We start from the raw sequence: 16,506 nt of genomic DNA on the forward strand, positions 1-16,506 counted from the left end.
TGTCATGTCCATGGTATATGGTCTCAATACAGCTGATCAGTGATTCTACTCATAGATTATGCCTATATAAACAGCATATCGCACGCCTTCCCAAAAATAGGAATCTAACTTTTAATCGCAAAAGTCTTCATCTTTTAAATGATGTCTTGGTTTTTAGCTGGTTAGATCTTACTTTCACATACCAAGTTTTTATTTTGTTTAACAATTTAAGTGAATTTTCCTAATCTAATATTTAAGTGTATTTCAAGTGAAGCTATGAAGTCTTGAAGCATCATCCAGATAGTTGTTTTTGTTGTATGAACTATATACTGCAGTGACCGGAACATCTAGACCATTTCAACTTGAAATTCAAAAGAAAGCTTTTTGTGGGGCGGGGGGTTTATTGGATTATCTTCCATTTTCCATTATATTTTACTGTAGAGCAGTGGGTGTTCATTGGAATGTTTTCTAAATGACTTCCATTTTACATTGCCATGTGCTATAATTCAACATCGACACAGCACTTCTAATACAGCTCCAGACATACACCAAACACAGGCCCTTTCCCAGCGTGACACTTTATATCCTGTCAACTCTGTGATTTGTGGTGTTGTTATTTGGTTGGCCAGTGTCCTTATCTCTCTGTGACATAATGCAGTACAGGTATTGGCAACGATTGAGAATTTCCTGCACTCTGATTTGCAGTGCATTGCCAATGTTCAGTGGCTTAATCCACTTCTCTATCCATTGGCAAGACATTAGCAAGTCACTGGGCTGCCTGAATTATATCATGAATACTATTATAACCTTCCCCAGAAAGGTTTAGGCAACGTGCTGCTAGTCTTCTATAGTACCGCGAGGGCCATTCACTAGTATGTTTTATCGACTGCTTGATGATGAAATTATTGGTTAATGCGCCAACGCGGTTCAACTAGGTCGGTAAAATAGAGAGAGAGATGGATGGATAGATCGATCCCCAAGGGGAAGTTTCAGTGTCACAACAGCAGAAAGTACACACACAAGTTACAGCAACTCACACTTCACACCAAACAGTCATGAGGTAGGTACAACAACTAACAAAAATGCTAAGCATCTTACAGAATTCACACCTGTTGAAACCTGTCACAGGTGCAAATATAGTTTTGTCTACAAATCCAAATATAAACAAAGATCTAAAATATATGAAATATATCTAAACTATGTACACACGAGCAACTATGCGTTATTGGATATGTGCAGTATATAAATCACTAAATTACATTGTCTCCTCTCCCTGACCAGAGGGGAGTAATAATGTATAGCAATTGCAGTGGGCAGGAAAGACTTCCTGTAACGATCCTTGTTACAGCAGAGATGTAGGAGTCTCCAGCAGAACACACCCTGCCTGCCAGTTAATGGCAGTCTTAAATTAGCTTATTGCCTATTTGTCCTGCTCCAGCAAAATCTGTTCAGCATGAGGCAAGGATTGCTTTTGCATTATTTTCAAATAAATACCGAACTTGCTATAGATTTCCTTTTACTTTCAAAGCACTCGCCATTAGCACCACAAGCTTTCAAAAGAATTTAAGGACAAAGTTGTGTTAATTCCATTGGTATTGCATAAACCTGGCCCAAACCTCTGTCACTTCCTGTCATCCCACCCCAGGCAAGTCCAAGTCCCAGCCCGGTAGGCTACAGCCCCATGACCCCTGGCGCCCCCTCCCCAGGCGGCTACAACCCACACACACCCGGCTCCAACATCGACCAAACCTCCTGCGACTGGGTCACTACCGACATCCTGGTGCGTGTTAAAGACACCTTCCTGGACAGCCAGGTGGTCAACCAGACTGGCGTCATCCGCAGTGTTACGGTAAGTAGTGAATGCCACTCCCGGGTGGGTCCTAGAATATTGGCATTGTGTTGTTACCAATTAACCTGGTACAGCATCAAGGTAGTCTGTGTCCTCAACTTAACTGGATCCGGGAAATGTTCAGAGATAATAGGTCGTAAGGTTTGCTGCAGCGGCTGGGGATGGGTTGGCATGACGTGCTTTTGGTGTACAACACTTCCTGTGAGTGGGATGGGTTCGCCCCTACAGCATGACACCAAGTCATGGCGGTTTTAGACACTCATTGTTCCCCTGTAATGACAGGATGCTGCTTTATGGAGCAATCTCCTAGGCTTTAGACATTTAGTACATTTAAGTTCAGAGGGACGGGATTCATGCTGTAACGTATCCTAAAAAAGAATGGCATTTTGACCCCGACACGTGTACAGAACATTTCACCTGAAGCTATTTATTCTGGAACGATTGAAGAAAAAAGCTTCCCTATTTAAATTTTTTTTATTTAAAATTATGAATCTTGCTTTGGGCAAAAAGGCAAACCTCTTATATGCAAATAAAAAACCTAATCCAGTCAAACAGCCCGGGTTACACTGACAACATGTGTTATGAAACCCAACATGAATGTGCTGAAACAAGTTTGGGTTTTTTGTACCATTGATCTGACATGTTCTCCTTCCACAGGGCGGCATGTGCTCTGTGTTCCTCCAGGACACGGAGAAAGTGGTGAGCATTTCCAGTGAACACCTGGAGCCTGTAACCCCCACTAAGAACAACAAGGTAAGCCCCCCCCCCCCCCCCCCCCCCCACACACACACACACACACACACCCACCCTTCTGGTGTCAGATCTCTGGGTCTGGTGTTACTAAACAGTTGACATGGTTCTGGGGGATTCCTATGAGCCTGTTCATGGCGTGTAATTTGCTGAATGTGACACCCTTTCCCCAGGTGAAGGTGATTCTAGGTGAGGATCGTGAGGCCACAGGGATCCTGCTGAGTATTGACGGGGACGATGGCATTGTCAGGATGGAGCTGGATGACCAGCTCAAGATCCTCAACCTCCGCTTCCTGGGCAGGCTGGAGCTCTGAGTCATCACACCCTAACCCTATGCCACACGGCAGCGTCAATCACAAAACTAGCAGAATATGCCCCCATGTTGGCTTTCAGATATTTAATTGGCAGTTTAATTTCAGTTAGTTGTACCCCTAGTGTTTTTGTGCTTTCTGTTTGTAATTTCAGTCCATGCTTTGTTATTTTGGTGAAGAAACCTTTGTGTCTAAGAACTTATGATGTCAATAAAATGTGAACCGTTGCACTGTGTGGTGCCTCAGCGTTGGCTTTGGAGAAAACATCCCAATAAGATGCTATTAAATACTCTCAAAAGGTTTACTCACTTTATTTTACCAACACCCTAGTTAGCAAAAGCGTCAGTGCAAAACAATATACTCAGGTACACACAGGACATGAAAGGAATTAATACAGCGTGAGTGTCTTGAATGTGGTCTTCCTCAGCGATGGGTGAGCCATGTCGCTTTAAGAACCCGCCGAAGCCACAGCTGTATCCCTAGTCACAGGGCTGATCCGGACGGACATGACTTATGGGGAAGTAGAAGATGGCCGCCTTCTGTGGACAGGGGTGCGCAGGAGACTTGTACCAGTGCTGGACAGGTTCTGGCTCAGCTCCATGGCCTTCTTTGGGATGACATCCAAGGGTGAGGTTTCGAGACAATGGGATCTTCACCTGAACCAGTACCTCTCGTCCCTGGGGGAAGTTTGAAAACTCACAGATAAACATTGTGATCTCTACCACTTAGAATGTTTTAACTAGTGCCATTGCACCGATGCCATGCTGTGATTTCGTGTAGAGATTTTAGTGGCCAAATCTGCAACACAAGGCAAGGGGTTGTCATGGTTGAACACTGGGGAATCTCTGTTTTAACCCAGCAAACACGACCAGCGCTTATAGTGGACAGGTAAGTACACTATATGAAATCTGGCAATCCTGACCGTGGCATGCTTTATTAGGAAAGCAGTTCTTTTTTAACTTACTGTTCAATGTAAATATTAAAAAATGCAAACTTCGGCTATGATTGGTCCCGCCCCGATACATCACTAAGCGAAACTGTCATTTCAATAATATTAATATGACGCAATGAAAGCACCAATGCTGATAATCGACGCATTTTTAAGTTTCAAAAGCTTGCGACAACTCCACATCACCTCAACGGTTTGATCCACTGCCCCCCATTTATATAGCACAATACATACATAGAAGCAATTTAATGTGCTTTACAATAAATAAAAAAAAACGCAATAGAATTCAAAGGTCAGTTTGTTGCAATTCTCTAACTCGGCTGTCTCTAGGGGGACTGAACTTCAACACCCCGGTATCTCAATCCGCGCATTCCAGCACTAGGATGAACCCGTCAGTCCCTTGTGAGATAATCCAGGGCCTCCCTTCGGTCCATGGCATCAGAACGGAATACAGACACCCTAGGCAAAAGCCAGGTCCGAAAAAGCAGTCAACCACAGAAAGCAAGCATGGCCAGGTGTCTCAGTTTTTCCCACCTGGTGTGTCCAGATGGCTTCTGGATAATAGTACATTTGTGGGAAAAGAACCGCCCAGCAGCCAAAACTTACAGGAAATCCCCGGCACCAAGTGTCAAAGCTGTTCACTTAATGCGCTTTATGGGACGCAGAGAGAGACTTAGTGGGCCTGGGTCATCGCAATTATGGATGATATTGAATTTCCACATAAATAGAAGATTAATATACGACAGGATGGAGTAGTATAGAAATCCCTTAACTCCTTGATTCCGAATATAAACACTACCATTCAAAGATTGTGGTCACTTAGGAATGTCCTCTTTTTTGAAAGAAAAGCACATTTTGTCCATTGAAATAATCAGATTGATCAGAAGTACAGTGTAGACATTGTTTAAATTGGAAATTACTGTTGTAGCTGGAAATGTCTGATGTTCAATGGAATATCTACGTAGGCGTGCAGAGGCCCTTAATCAGTTCCAATGGCACGTTGTTTGCTAATCCAAGTTTAGCATTTTAAAAGGCTAATGGATCTTTAGAAAACCCTTCTGCGATTGTTAGCACTGCTGAAAACTGTTGTGCTGATTAAAGAAGCAATAAAACAGGCCTTCTTTAGATTAGTTCAGTATCTTCAGCATAAGTGTTTGTGGGTTTCAGAAGAGCTTTCTTCTAAAGCTCATCAGTCTATTCTTGTTCTGATGAATAAAGGCTATTACATGTGAGAAGTTGCATAGAAACTATATGTTTAATTTACAACCCCATTTCCAAAAAAGAGGGATGCTGCAGAAAATGCAAATAATAACAGAATGCAGTGTTGTGCCAATAATTTATCCCCGCATTTAATTGAAAATAGTAGAAGGACAACATATCAAATGTTGTTGTTTTTTGAAAATTACATGCCCATTTTGAATTTATTGATCTTCAGGCCCTCAGGAGGCACTGCATTAAAAACAGTCACAATGGCTAGGCCACACCAGGACCTTGAGATGCTTCTTACGGAGCCACTCCTTAGTTGCCCTGGCTATGTGTTTCGGGTCGTTGTCATGCTGGAAGACCCAGCCACGACCCATCTTCAATGCTCTTACTGAGGTTAGGAGGTTGTTGGCCAAGATCTCGCGATACATGGCCCCATCCATCCTCCCATCAATACGGTACAGTCTTCCTGTCCCCTTTGCAGAAAAGCATCCCCAAAAATGTTTTCCACCTCCATGCTTCATGGTTGGGATGGTGTTCTTGTGGTTGTACTCATCCTTCTTCTTCCTCCAAACACAGCGAGTGGAGTTTAGACCAAAAAGCTCTATTTTTGTCTCATCAGACCACATGACCTTCTCCGATTCCTCCTATGGATCATCCAGATGGTCATTGGCAAATGGAGCCCCAGACCGTGGGAGATTGATCGTCATCTTGAACCTCTTCCATTTTCTAGTAATTGCGCCAACAGTTGTTGCCTTCTCACCAAGGTGCTTGCCTATTGTCCTGTAGCCCATCCCAGCCTTGTGCAGGTCTACAATTGTATCCCTGATGTCCTTACACAGCTCTCTGGTCTTGGCCATTGTGGAGAGGTTGGAGTCTGTTTGATTGAGTGTGTGGACAAGTGTCTTTTATACAGGTAACGAGTTCAAACAGGTGCAGTTAATACAGGTAATGAGTGGAGAACAGGAGGTCTGTTAGAACCGGAATTCTTACTGGTTGGTAGGTGATCATATACGTATGTCATGCAATAAAATTCAAATTAATTAAAAAAAAAATCATACAATGTGATTTTCTGGATTTTTGTTTTAGATTCCGTCTCTCACAGTTGAAGTGTACCTATGATAAAAATTACAGACCTCTACATGCTTTGTAAGTAGGAAAACCTGCAAAATCGGCAGTGTATCAAATACTTGTTCTCCCCACTGTACAGGTTTTGGAGCAACATATGCTGCCATCCAGACAACATAGCAAGAGTCCAGGTGCTAAACTGGCCTCCCTGCAGTCCAGCCCTGTCACCCGTTGAAAATGTTTGGCATATTTGGCACAAAATATGACAAAGGAGACACCGAACTGTTGAGCTGCTGAGATCCTAAAAATGTTGGGAAATGTTTTCTCAAGAATGGGAAAACATTTCACTTTCAAAACTACAGCAATTGGTCTCCTCAGTTCCCAAACGCTTACAGAGTATTGTTAAAAGAGGAGGTGATGCAACACAGTGGTAAACATGCCCTGTCCCAACTTTTTTGAAATGTGTGGCTAGCATCAAATTAAAAATGGGCATGTGTTTAAAAAATAACTAATCTCAATGTCAACATTTCATGTTTTCTTTGTGCCATTTTCAATTACATATAGGAATAAAACATTTGCTCATCATTGCATTCTGTTTTTATTTGTATTTTCCTCAGCGTCCCAACTTCTTTGGAAATGAAGTCATATGAATAATTGAAATGTTTATAAAACCCATCCTACCAACATCCAGAATGTGTACTTGTAGTCATAAGTCACTTTGTGTAGGAGCCATTGAATGTCTTAAACTAGAATCATCCCTATAACTAATAATTAGAAATGAGCAAAAGCTAATACATTTATTGCTAAAGTGCAGCGTTTCTAAACCATGCTTTAGCAGCATACATGCACTGGAGAACACACCCTCATCCACTGAACCACTCTAGGCCACGCATCAACAATTTACACTCCAAGAAACAGATGAAAAATGTTATCTATGCCTGGGAGGTGAACGTGGCTGTTGCCAATTGACAGGCAGACAACTTTAATACGAGATATTCCTTCTTTGCTGTTAGCTTACCTTTTCATCCTTTACACACTGAATTTCCGCGTCAGGATCATCTCCAATGATTGGGGCCAGTGCGCGGTTGACTTCATCAAGCTGAACACACGAGGCAGAGGCGCAATAAGAGAAGTAGCAACTTGCAGCTGCACTTAATTTCAACAGTTTGCTATTCAAGGCTAATTCAAAATATTAACATTTCGACATAAATTGGAATTCTTTGTCATCCATTGTTTCATCTCAAGGAGACAGGATTGTGTAAAATTAATTAATATAATGGATACAATCTCTACTAAACCATAAACGATTATAACATGTATAGCCAATCATAGATATGTTTAAAGGCTATGTATTTCAAATACAGGCAAAAGCATTCTATTAAAGACACTGTAAAAATCCCTGCATGTAGATGTTGAGGCGGGCCTACCTGATAAGACTGGTTACAGGAGGGCTTGATACCTGCATCCGCAATCAGAGCTCTAAACAACGGATGGAGAACAGGTATATCATGGTTAAAACACAAACCTTAAACAGAGGGTTGATATTGTCCAATCACAAAATTGTCAAGTTAGCTATGTGAATGTGAGGAGCAGGGCTGACCGGTCAATATCAAAGTTACTGCGTAGTTTCAGACATATCTGAAAGTAACGTAAGGGCGAGTTCATGCCCTCAACACAAGCAGCACAGGAGCCGTGTTTGGTCCATTCATCTTTCCTGTTGGAGAAACAAGTTATTCTGTGTTCCAGCTGCATAACATAGCAGGGGGCCAACATGTTTGCTACTGGAACACATTATTATTTTATAATTTATCTGGTGTGAAAGGGAAAATAGAAATAATGGCTGTATTGTATTCCAGTTAACCAAACTTTACTTCCCTGTTACATTATATCTGGAAACAGATTATTAGAAAAGAAAGTTCTCATGGTATTGTGAAATATAACTTTGGTTAGATGACAAGCAGTCTTTTAGAACACCCATTTCTTAAGACGTTAAGGGTTGAAATTGGTTTATTTCATAGAAAAAAATCATGTCTGTCTTCTGAGCACAGAAGTGAAGTTATACAAGTCACTTATGTCAGGATTGGATTATTGTGATGTAATATACACTCACCTATAGGATTATTAGGAACACCTGTTCAATTTCTCGTTAATGCAATTATCAAATTAACCAATCACATGGCAGTTGCTTCAATGCATTTAGGGGTGTGGTCCTGGTCAAGACAATCTCCTGAACTCCAAACTGAATGTCAGAATGGGAAAGAAAGGTAATTTAAGCAATTTTGAGCGTGGCATGGTTGTTGGTGCCAGACGGGCAGGTCTGAGTATTTCACAATCTGCTCAGTTACTGGAATTTTCACGCACAACCATTTCTAGGGTTTACAAAGAATGGTGTGAAAAGGGAAAAACATCCAGTATGCGGCAGTCCTGTGGGCGGAAATGCCTTGTTGATGCTAGAGGTCAGAGGAGAATGGGCCAACTGATTCAAGCTGATAGAAGAGCAACTTTGACTGAAATAACTACTTGTTACAACCGAGGTATGCAGCAAAGCATTTGTGAAGCCACAACACACTCAACCTTGAGGCGGATGGGCTACAACAGCAGAAGACCCCACCGGGTACCACTCATATCCACTACAAATAGGAAAAAGAGGCTACAATTTGCATGAGCTCACCAAAATTGGACAGTTGAAGACTGGAAGAATGTTGCCTGGTCTGATGAGTCTCGATTTCTGTTGAGACATTCAGATGGTAGAGTCAGAATTTGGCGTAAACAGAATGAGAACATGGATCCATCATGCCTTGTTACCACTGTGCAGGCTGGTGGTGGTGGTGTAATGGTGTGGGGGATGTTGTCACGTCTTCGGGGGGCGGAATAAGGAGGAGCAGGAGAATGGCGTGATCGTTGTATGTTTTTTAATGCTATAACGTTCAAATATATATATGTCGACACGAAGCGTACACAGCTCTTTCGTATATACAGAGACAATTACACACAAAGACAGGGGGAGCAGAGGGAAAATATATACTGGGGGGAATGATGAGGATGAGAACCGATTGCGCTAAACAAGACACAGGTGAAATGCATGATGAGATGGACGGTGGTGTCAGAAGGCCGGTGACGTCAAACGCTGGAGCCCGTCCGCTGCAGGGGGAGGTGAAGCAGCAGAGGGCGCAGTTGTCACAGATGTTTTCTTGGCACACTTTAGGCCCCTTAGTGCCAATTGGGCATCGTTTAAATGCCACGGCCTACCTGAGCATTGTTTCTGACCATGTCCATCCCTTTATGACCACCATGTACCCATCCTCTGATGGCTACTTCCAGCAGGATAATGCACCATGTCACAAAGCTCGAATCATTTCAAATTGGTTTCTTAAACATGACAATGAGTTCACTGTACTGAAATAGCCCCCACAGTCACCAGATCTCAACCCAATAGAGCATCTTTGGGATGTGGTGGAACGGGAGCTTCGTGCCCTGGATGTGCATCCCACAAATCTCCATCAACTGCAAGATGCTATCCTATCAATATGGGCCAACATTTCTAAAGAATGCTTTCAGCACCTTGTTGAATCCATGCCACATAGAATTAAGGCAGTTCTGAAGGCGAAAGGGGGTCAAACACAGTATTAGTATGGTGTTCCTAATAATCCTTTAGGTGAGTGTATATGCACACTTCCAACCCTTCAAACCTCTGGATTCAGACCCAGGACAAGGGTGTAGTAGCGTGCAGCCCCAGGGGGACACATCCTCCCAATGTTAGAAGAAGATAAATTAACATGGAATGCCTTGCAGAGCCAACTAATGTCAGATGCATTGGTGCCTATAAGGGAGTTCAAATGCCTGAGGAAATCTTTTCACTGCAAACTGTGACAGGTGTGCTTCCTATCCATGTGTTTTTCTGTTCTTATTCTCTATGTATCTATCTTTTATTTCACTGTAATACATGACTCAACTGTAAAAGAAACCTTGGCCTCAGTTAAAAGTAAATAAAATAAATAAGTATGAACATCTATGCCCTGACTATAATAAGTTACCTGGAAAAGGGTATCTGCTAACGGACCGTAAATGTTAAAACTTCTCACATCTTTTTTTCCTTCTTAAGATACTGTTGAAAGTGAAGAGAAATTGGGAAACAGAGGAGAGTGAGCTGAACTAGCTGTAGACTGGAATCCAACCCATGCTGCAGCTGTTTGTGTGTGAAATGTGGATGTATTATGTCTCACATTATGAAAATGACTTTGGTGAGCTAGATTGTGTTGATGTAACAATTGAAAATGTATTCTTTGCTACATATTGAGGAACAAATTTGCCACAGGTCATATTAAGTGTACCATCATAGGTTTGCTTTTGAACTGAATGACAGATTTGAATAATCTTTAATAAAGACAATAATTTTAATGTCTCAAAAGTAATTTTTTTATATCCCTTCCTGAATTTACTGACTTCTGATGTAACCCATCCGACTTACCAGAAATTAAAACTGGGTTGGGTCTTAAGTAGGGAAGGCCAAAACTGAGTGAGTTCAGGGTCCAGTTCCTGAAAAAAGAGGAATATCTTCTAAACAAAATGCTTCATTTCAGTTTAGTGAATGTAGCCAGAAACATCTATTGTTACCTTGAGATCAGAGTGGAATATGGGCCAGCATTGGCAACATTTTTGGACATTTGAAGGCCTTGGTTAAAACAGAAAAAAACAGAAACATGATCAACTCAGGGACTGTCATTCTCATTCACTCAGAAGGTTTGACGATTCTATCATTTATTTAAGTTAAGAAAATGGGGTACCAATCACACTTTGCACTGAAGCGTATATAATTATGTTTTACCACAGTCCATGAATTGTCCAGTTGTTGATATTTGGAGGTATTCTGCATTGAGTTGAATTCTTCAGACCCTTTGTAGACCAGAGGTAGATTGAGTTGAGACTAACAATAATGCTTACTAGTGATGGTGATGATAATTATTGTAACTGAACTCACCACACAAAAGCTTCCAGGCCACTGTAGAGTAAACTTGAAACACTTAAATGTACAGAATCTGGAAGAGAGAGAATTTTTCTGTAGCCTAATGCCAGAGACTCTTTAATATCGAAATGCTACAGGAATACATTACACATGGCGGAGGCATGTAAAAGAGTGCTTGTGATGGGTTTATCGAGATTGGAGACTCTAAAAATGTTAATACAGGATCTTACTTATTCTGCTGGTCATCTTCCCCGTGGTCAGACTCCAGGGTGATTGTCAGGCCGATCTGCATGGCCACCAGGAACAGTACTGGTGAAAGCATGTCCATGCTAGTGAAAGTTTGTGAGATATAATATCAATTTCAATGGTGTGAACAGGGGTAAAGTGTGTTTTCAAATATTCTGCTCTATTGTCTTTACAATGCTGAATATGAAGAAACGTTTGTTGACTTTTGCTGGTGATTTCTCAGCATGATAACACAGGGAATGTACAAATCTCACCAAAACATTGTCTTTGTGCCAGGAGTAAGCAACGCAAACGTATAGTACATGTCAGTGGTCAGACATGACAGGATTGTGGCACCACCTTCAGGAATATTAGGTCCTTAGCTATGGCCCAGAGGGAGACCCAATGTGAGGCCAGACGCTCAGGTCTAACTCTCGCGGCTGCGGGTGCAGAATTCAGCCTTGGGCTTGGGACAACAAGTCCTGCCAGACCGGCAGACACCATGAATGTGTGCTGAGCAGGGGCACACACACAACGGAAACCACAGCTGTTCGGGCCAGCGGGGAGCCACGAGGAGGGGCAGGCTCGGGCTGGACTCTGTTCAGTGTGGGCCAGATGACACCTGAAGGTTGGAATGTGTATAGGAGTGTCTGTGACCACTGTCAACCTCCAGAGGAGTAATTGCATCTCACATGACAAAAGAGCAGCAGTGCATGTTTCCTCATGAGGCAAAGATATTGACACACACCCTGCCAAACCTCCCCAGATCTGCTCGAGGCTCTCCTCAAGAGGACATCTGCGTTTATGTTGAGAAACCCGGGTAGATAAATTGCACACTGTGACAGGAGTGGGCTCCAAACCCAAAATGTGTGCACCTCAATCAACAGGGAGCATGTCCCACCTTGTCGGGAGACAACGAGTACGAACAGATAACGTGACTGTGTTAGTAGGGAGACGGTGTCAATTGCTGCATACAGGTTCAGGCATTGTGTGATACAGGTTTCCAAGGGTGCATTATAGATGAACAATTGACAAATTTAACAAATGTGGGCCCAAGAAATGTTTGGAGGGCAATTGATGCACTTAGACCAATACAGATAGTTGCCACAAATGTACAACCTTGTGAAGGTTGGACAGCGAGAACTGAAAACAAATCTAGCAATCACATCTAATGAAAGGCAGATATCTCTCTCAGCCCATCATTGGCTTTAATGTTATTGAATAGATAATGAACAAAAATGGAAAAAGGAAACACGATGGATCCAGCTGATATCGTGGCTTTTGAGAGTTTTAAAGGACAAGCAACCAAGCAATTTTTGCAGGCTTAGAGCAATTATCGGTTTACTGAGCTCCTATAGGTAGTATATAAAATACTTCTCTCCAATAGCTTGTCCCCACTACAATCTGCTGAAATCAGCTCCTAAACAGACAAAGGAGTAAACCATAGTGCAAGAACAAGGCAATTGAATACAAATGTCAAAATGTGTATCCTAAAATAAACCAAGTGTATGGGGTGCCATGCATCAAATCAAGGTTTAGGTGCTATGTTGTATCAAAATCAAAAAACGTGTGATTGCCTATGGACCTTGACGCATCAGAGAATAACTAATCTCCACACAGGAAAACTGAAGTTACTCAATTTAATTTGATGCTAGGAACATGTTTCAAAAAAGCTGGGACAGGGGCAAGGACTGGGAAAGTTTTGTAATGCTATAAAAAAAAAAACCTGGTGGAACATCTCACAACTAATTAGGTTAACAACAGATCAGTAACATGACTGGGTATAAAAAGAGTCTTTCAGAAGTAAAGATGGGAAGGGGTTCACCATTCTGTGAAAGACTGCGCAGGCAAGTAGTTAACAACAAATCTTGTGACGGCACATATGGATGTGCCAACCTGAAGGAGCTGGACTACCTGTGCAACCTGAATGGGCTGCAAGGTACCGCCTCATGCTACCAGTAATGACAAGGACACTAGTAAAACTAGAGAAGAATCAATTAGGAAGGATTAGGAGAGAGCAATAGTCTGTAGCCACCACTTGCAAAACCATCCCCTTTTTAGTGTTGTCTTGGTGTTGCCTCTCCAGTGCACCTGCTGTTACTTTCATTTGCACCAAAACAGGTGACAATGATTCACAATTGCTTAATATACTCCCTAACTGGACAGATTGATATCCCTTAAGTTTAATTTACTTGGTGTTATACTATGATGATTACATGTTCCCCTAATTTTTTGGAGCAGTGTACATTGGCGATGTGTAGCTGGTTCCAGGACAACACCATACTAGCTACAAGGGAATGAGCAAGCTGAATTATTTAACAGAACACTCTGAATTGCTGAACTGGCTTGTTTGCATACTTGGTGTGAGTAAATCTCACGTACGGTGAGATCCCCAAGATTGCCTATCCATCTAGTATTTGGCCTTGACACAACCACAAGTAATGTTAGTCATCCCGAATATGTAGAAAAATGGGCACGAGAAATGAATAAAGCAAATTAGCTCACATGGTATAATGACAAGAATGCTGCAGAGAGGAGAAAGTAAATCTAACAGATCAAGTTACATCTGGTATCAGCTCAAGATAAAGCATAGCAAAGCTATCTGTTGCCAAGGAAAGTACCTAGAACACCAGGAGAACGTATGACTACCTTGGAGCTTCGGCCTGTCACAGTGCTGGGCCCCCAAGCAATGTGCTTTACCCGTTTCAGGCTTTACCCAGTGGTGACCCACAAGCAACGACATGGACGACTCCTTTACCAACAAATCAATGTCAAACCTTCTACATACAAGGGAGCTAGAAACAGACAGACTGAGACAGACAACGAAGCCTGAGAAGTGCTCGTGGGCTTCTTATTAAGCAAAGTAAAAAACAGTACTTGAGGACAATGGTTGTGTATCAACATCTCTTTTAGAAAGGAAAGTTGTGGATGAAAATGGTTTGTTTTAAAAAAAAAGCTTGAAATGATGTTACACTGTAAAAATGATGTAATGATTAAAAACCATTAGTGCCTTGAAATCTTATTGAGGAAACACGATGGACAGCAATCAATTTGTTAAGACTTAAAATATTGTGTGATCGTTCAGATTTGTCTGGCACTGAGGCTCCTGAGCAGCATTTGTTCATTACATTTTGGATTTGAAGACATCAGCACAGTGTCTTTATCATTTATTGTACATTTATCTCCCCTCTAAGGTACATTTCTAAAGTCAAACTTGTGTGAAAAGCCACTTGTATTTAAGAACGCAATTCTATAATGTCAATTTTTTGTCAAAATAGACTTCTTAGAGTATTGCCTAGTGAATGACCTGCAGAGAGCTGGGACCAAAGTAACAAAGGCTATCATCAGTAACACACTACGCCGCCAGGGACTCAAATCCTGCAGTGCCAGACGTGTCCCCCTGCTTAAGCCAGTACATGTCCAGGCCCGTATGCTAGAGAGCATTTGGATGGTCCAGAAGAGGATTGGAAGAATGTCATATGGTCAGATGAAACTTTTTGGTAAAAACTCAACTCGTCATGTTTGGAGGAGAAAGAATGCTGTGTTGCATCCAAAGAACACCATACCTACTGTGAAGCATGGGGGTGGAAAAATCACTCAAAATGTTTTTCTGCAAAGGGATCAGGAAGACTGATCCGTGTAAAGGAAAGAATGAATGGGGCCATGTATCATGAGATTTTGAGTGAAAACCTCCTTCCATCAGCAAGGGCATTGAAGATGAAACGTGGCTGGGTCTTTCAGCATGACAGTGATCACACCGCCTGGGCAACAAAGGAGTGGCTTCGTAAGAAGCATTTCAAGGTCCTGGAGTGGCCTAGCCAGTCACCAGATCTCAACCCCATAGAAAATCTTTGGAGGGAGTTGAAAGTCTGTGTTGCTCAGCGACAGCCCCAAAACATCACTGCTCTAGAAGAGATCTGCATGGAGGAATGGGCCAAAATACCAGCAATAGTGTGTGAAAACCTTGTGAAGACTTACAGAAAACGTTTGACCTCATTGCCAACAAAGGGTATATAACAAAGTATTGAGATTAACTTTTGTTATTGACCAAATATTTATTTTCCACCATAATTTACCAAAAAATTCATTACAAATCCTACAATGTGATTTTCTGGATTTTTTTTCTCATTTTGTCTCTCATAGTTGAAGTATACCTATGATGAAAATTACAGGCCTCTCTCATCTTTTTGAGTGGGAGAACTTGCACAATTGGTGGCTGACTAAATACTGTTTTGCCCCACTGTATCTATCAATGTCTGTACACACAACAGTGTGGTTTAATTCCATTCTCTTGTAAGTGCAAGAGATACGATAGCTGTAGTGCCTGGAATTTGTCAGTTGAGATATTGAAAAGACATGTACTGTGAGTCACAGGGATTTAAACAGTTATAGAACGAATGTGAAGTATTTTACCTCACATAGCCATTTTTATAATACACTGGACATGTGGTTGGATACAATCCTCTAACCTTCCTCTGCACTAATGGATGAAACGACTCAGTCAGAGGTTGATATAATGCAAACAGTCATTCATTAAATCTTTCTTTCCAAGACAGCGGCACTGTGTCCTTATCATGCATGGTCCCTGTCTTCCCTCTTTGAAGGACAAACCAGAAGCATTATAACTGCATAATATTAAAGATTTACCACCAATGTTTAGCGTGGGTGTCAAGTTATTTTCTGCATATTAATCTTTTTCAGCACAAAGTACTTCTATTGTTATGTCATCCAACAAAAGAAAGTCTTTATTATACTTCTATCGCAGTATTTACTTAACTGGTCATACTCATCTTTATCAAAGGGTGCCAATAATTGTACTCCCATTTACTCAATGTGTAGTACAACAAATGTGTTCTGATACTCACCAGAGGATGTATTCCTGTAAGGGCGATCTGTAACAATAGTGGTCTGTTGATACGGGAGATACGTTCAGCCTGATATCAGCCTGATATCAGCCTGATATAATGATCACAGATGAAGAGAAAGCAGCGTGGGGGGGGGTGCTGGTTTTTGTTCCCCTTTCAAAAGACCTCACCCAAGAAATGGAACTAATTGTCCTGCAACATGAAGATTCTTTCATAATGTAGCTCATAATACAACTGACAGACTGTGTATAGGTTAAGCATGGTTACAACCCTTTTTGAATAACTGTCCATTTCTCATTAAATCTACCCCATTTAGTTAACTTGTAACACAGCTTGGGATGAAA

At 41.7% G+C, this 16,506-nt stretch overlaps 2 protein-coding genes across 3 annotated transcripts in view; one reads left to right on the forward strand and one right to left on the reverse strand.

The window, feature by feature from the left end:
- supt5h (SPT5 homolog, DSIF elongation factor subunit) overlaps positions 1–3,116 on the forward strand; it is a 34,692-nt gene extending 31,576 nt beyond the window's left edge. For both annotated transcript variants that reach the window (XM_010893847.3, XM_010893848.3), the window contains 3 exons: positions 1,625–1,828; positions 2,486–2,581; positions 2,752–3,116. In XM_010893847.3, the coding sequence (XP_010892149.2) occupies positions 1,625–1,828; positions 2,486–2,581; positions 2,752–2,892 (441 nt within the window). In that variant the 3' untranslated portion in view covers positions 2,893–3,116. The remainder of the gene's footprint in view (positions 1–1,624; positions 1,829–2,485; positions 2,582–2,751) is intronic.
- A 68-nt stretch (positions 3,117–3,184) lies between these two features.
- rnaset2l (ribonuclease T2, like) lies at positions 3,185–16,428 on the reverse strand. Its single transcript, XM_010893849.4, has 10 exons — positions 16,163–16,428; positions 11,303–11,401; positions 11,088–11,145; positions 10,935–11,002; positions 10,724–10,781; positions 10,578–10,645; positions 7,710–7,823; positions 7,537–7,588; positions 7,128–7,208; positions 3,185–3,566 (listed from the first exon to the last, which is right to left on the reverse strand). The coding sequence occupies exons 2-10, from the start codon at positions 11,398–11,400 to the stop codon at positions 3,369–3,371; spliced, it is 795 nt and encodes a 264-aa protein (XP_010892151.2). The 5' UTR covers position 11,401; positions 16,163–16,428; the 3' UTR covers positions 3,185–3,368.
- Positions 16,429–16,506: the final 78 nt, after the last annotated feature.

Source organism: Esox lucius, chromosome 1 (genome assembly GCF_011004845.1).
Source record: "Esox lucius isolate fEsoLuc1 chromosome 1, fEsoLuc1.pri, whole genome shotgun sequence".
NCBI classification, from domain to species: domain Eukaryota; kingdom Metazoa; phylum Chordata; class Actinopteri; order Esociformes; family Esocidae; genus Esox; species Esox lucius.

Excerpts from the sequence above, each read along its gene's own strand:
- rnaset2l (XM_010893849.4), bottom strand. The coding sequence starts at position 11,400 with ATGGACATGCTTTCACCAGTACTGTTCCTGGTGGCCATGCAGATCGGC. Across the intron at positions 7,824-10,577 it reads CAACCCAGTTTTAATTTCTG|GAAAGATGAATGGACCAAAC; the intron begins GTAAGTCGGATG and ends TTTCTCCAACAG. Across the intron at positions 7,589-7,709 it reads AGTAACTTTGATATTGACCG|AGCTCTGATTGCGGATGCAG; the intron begins GTCAGCCCTGCT and ends TCCGTTGTTTAG.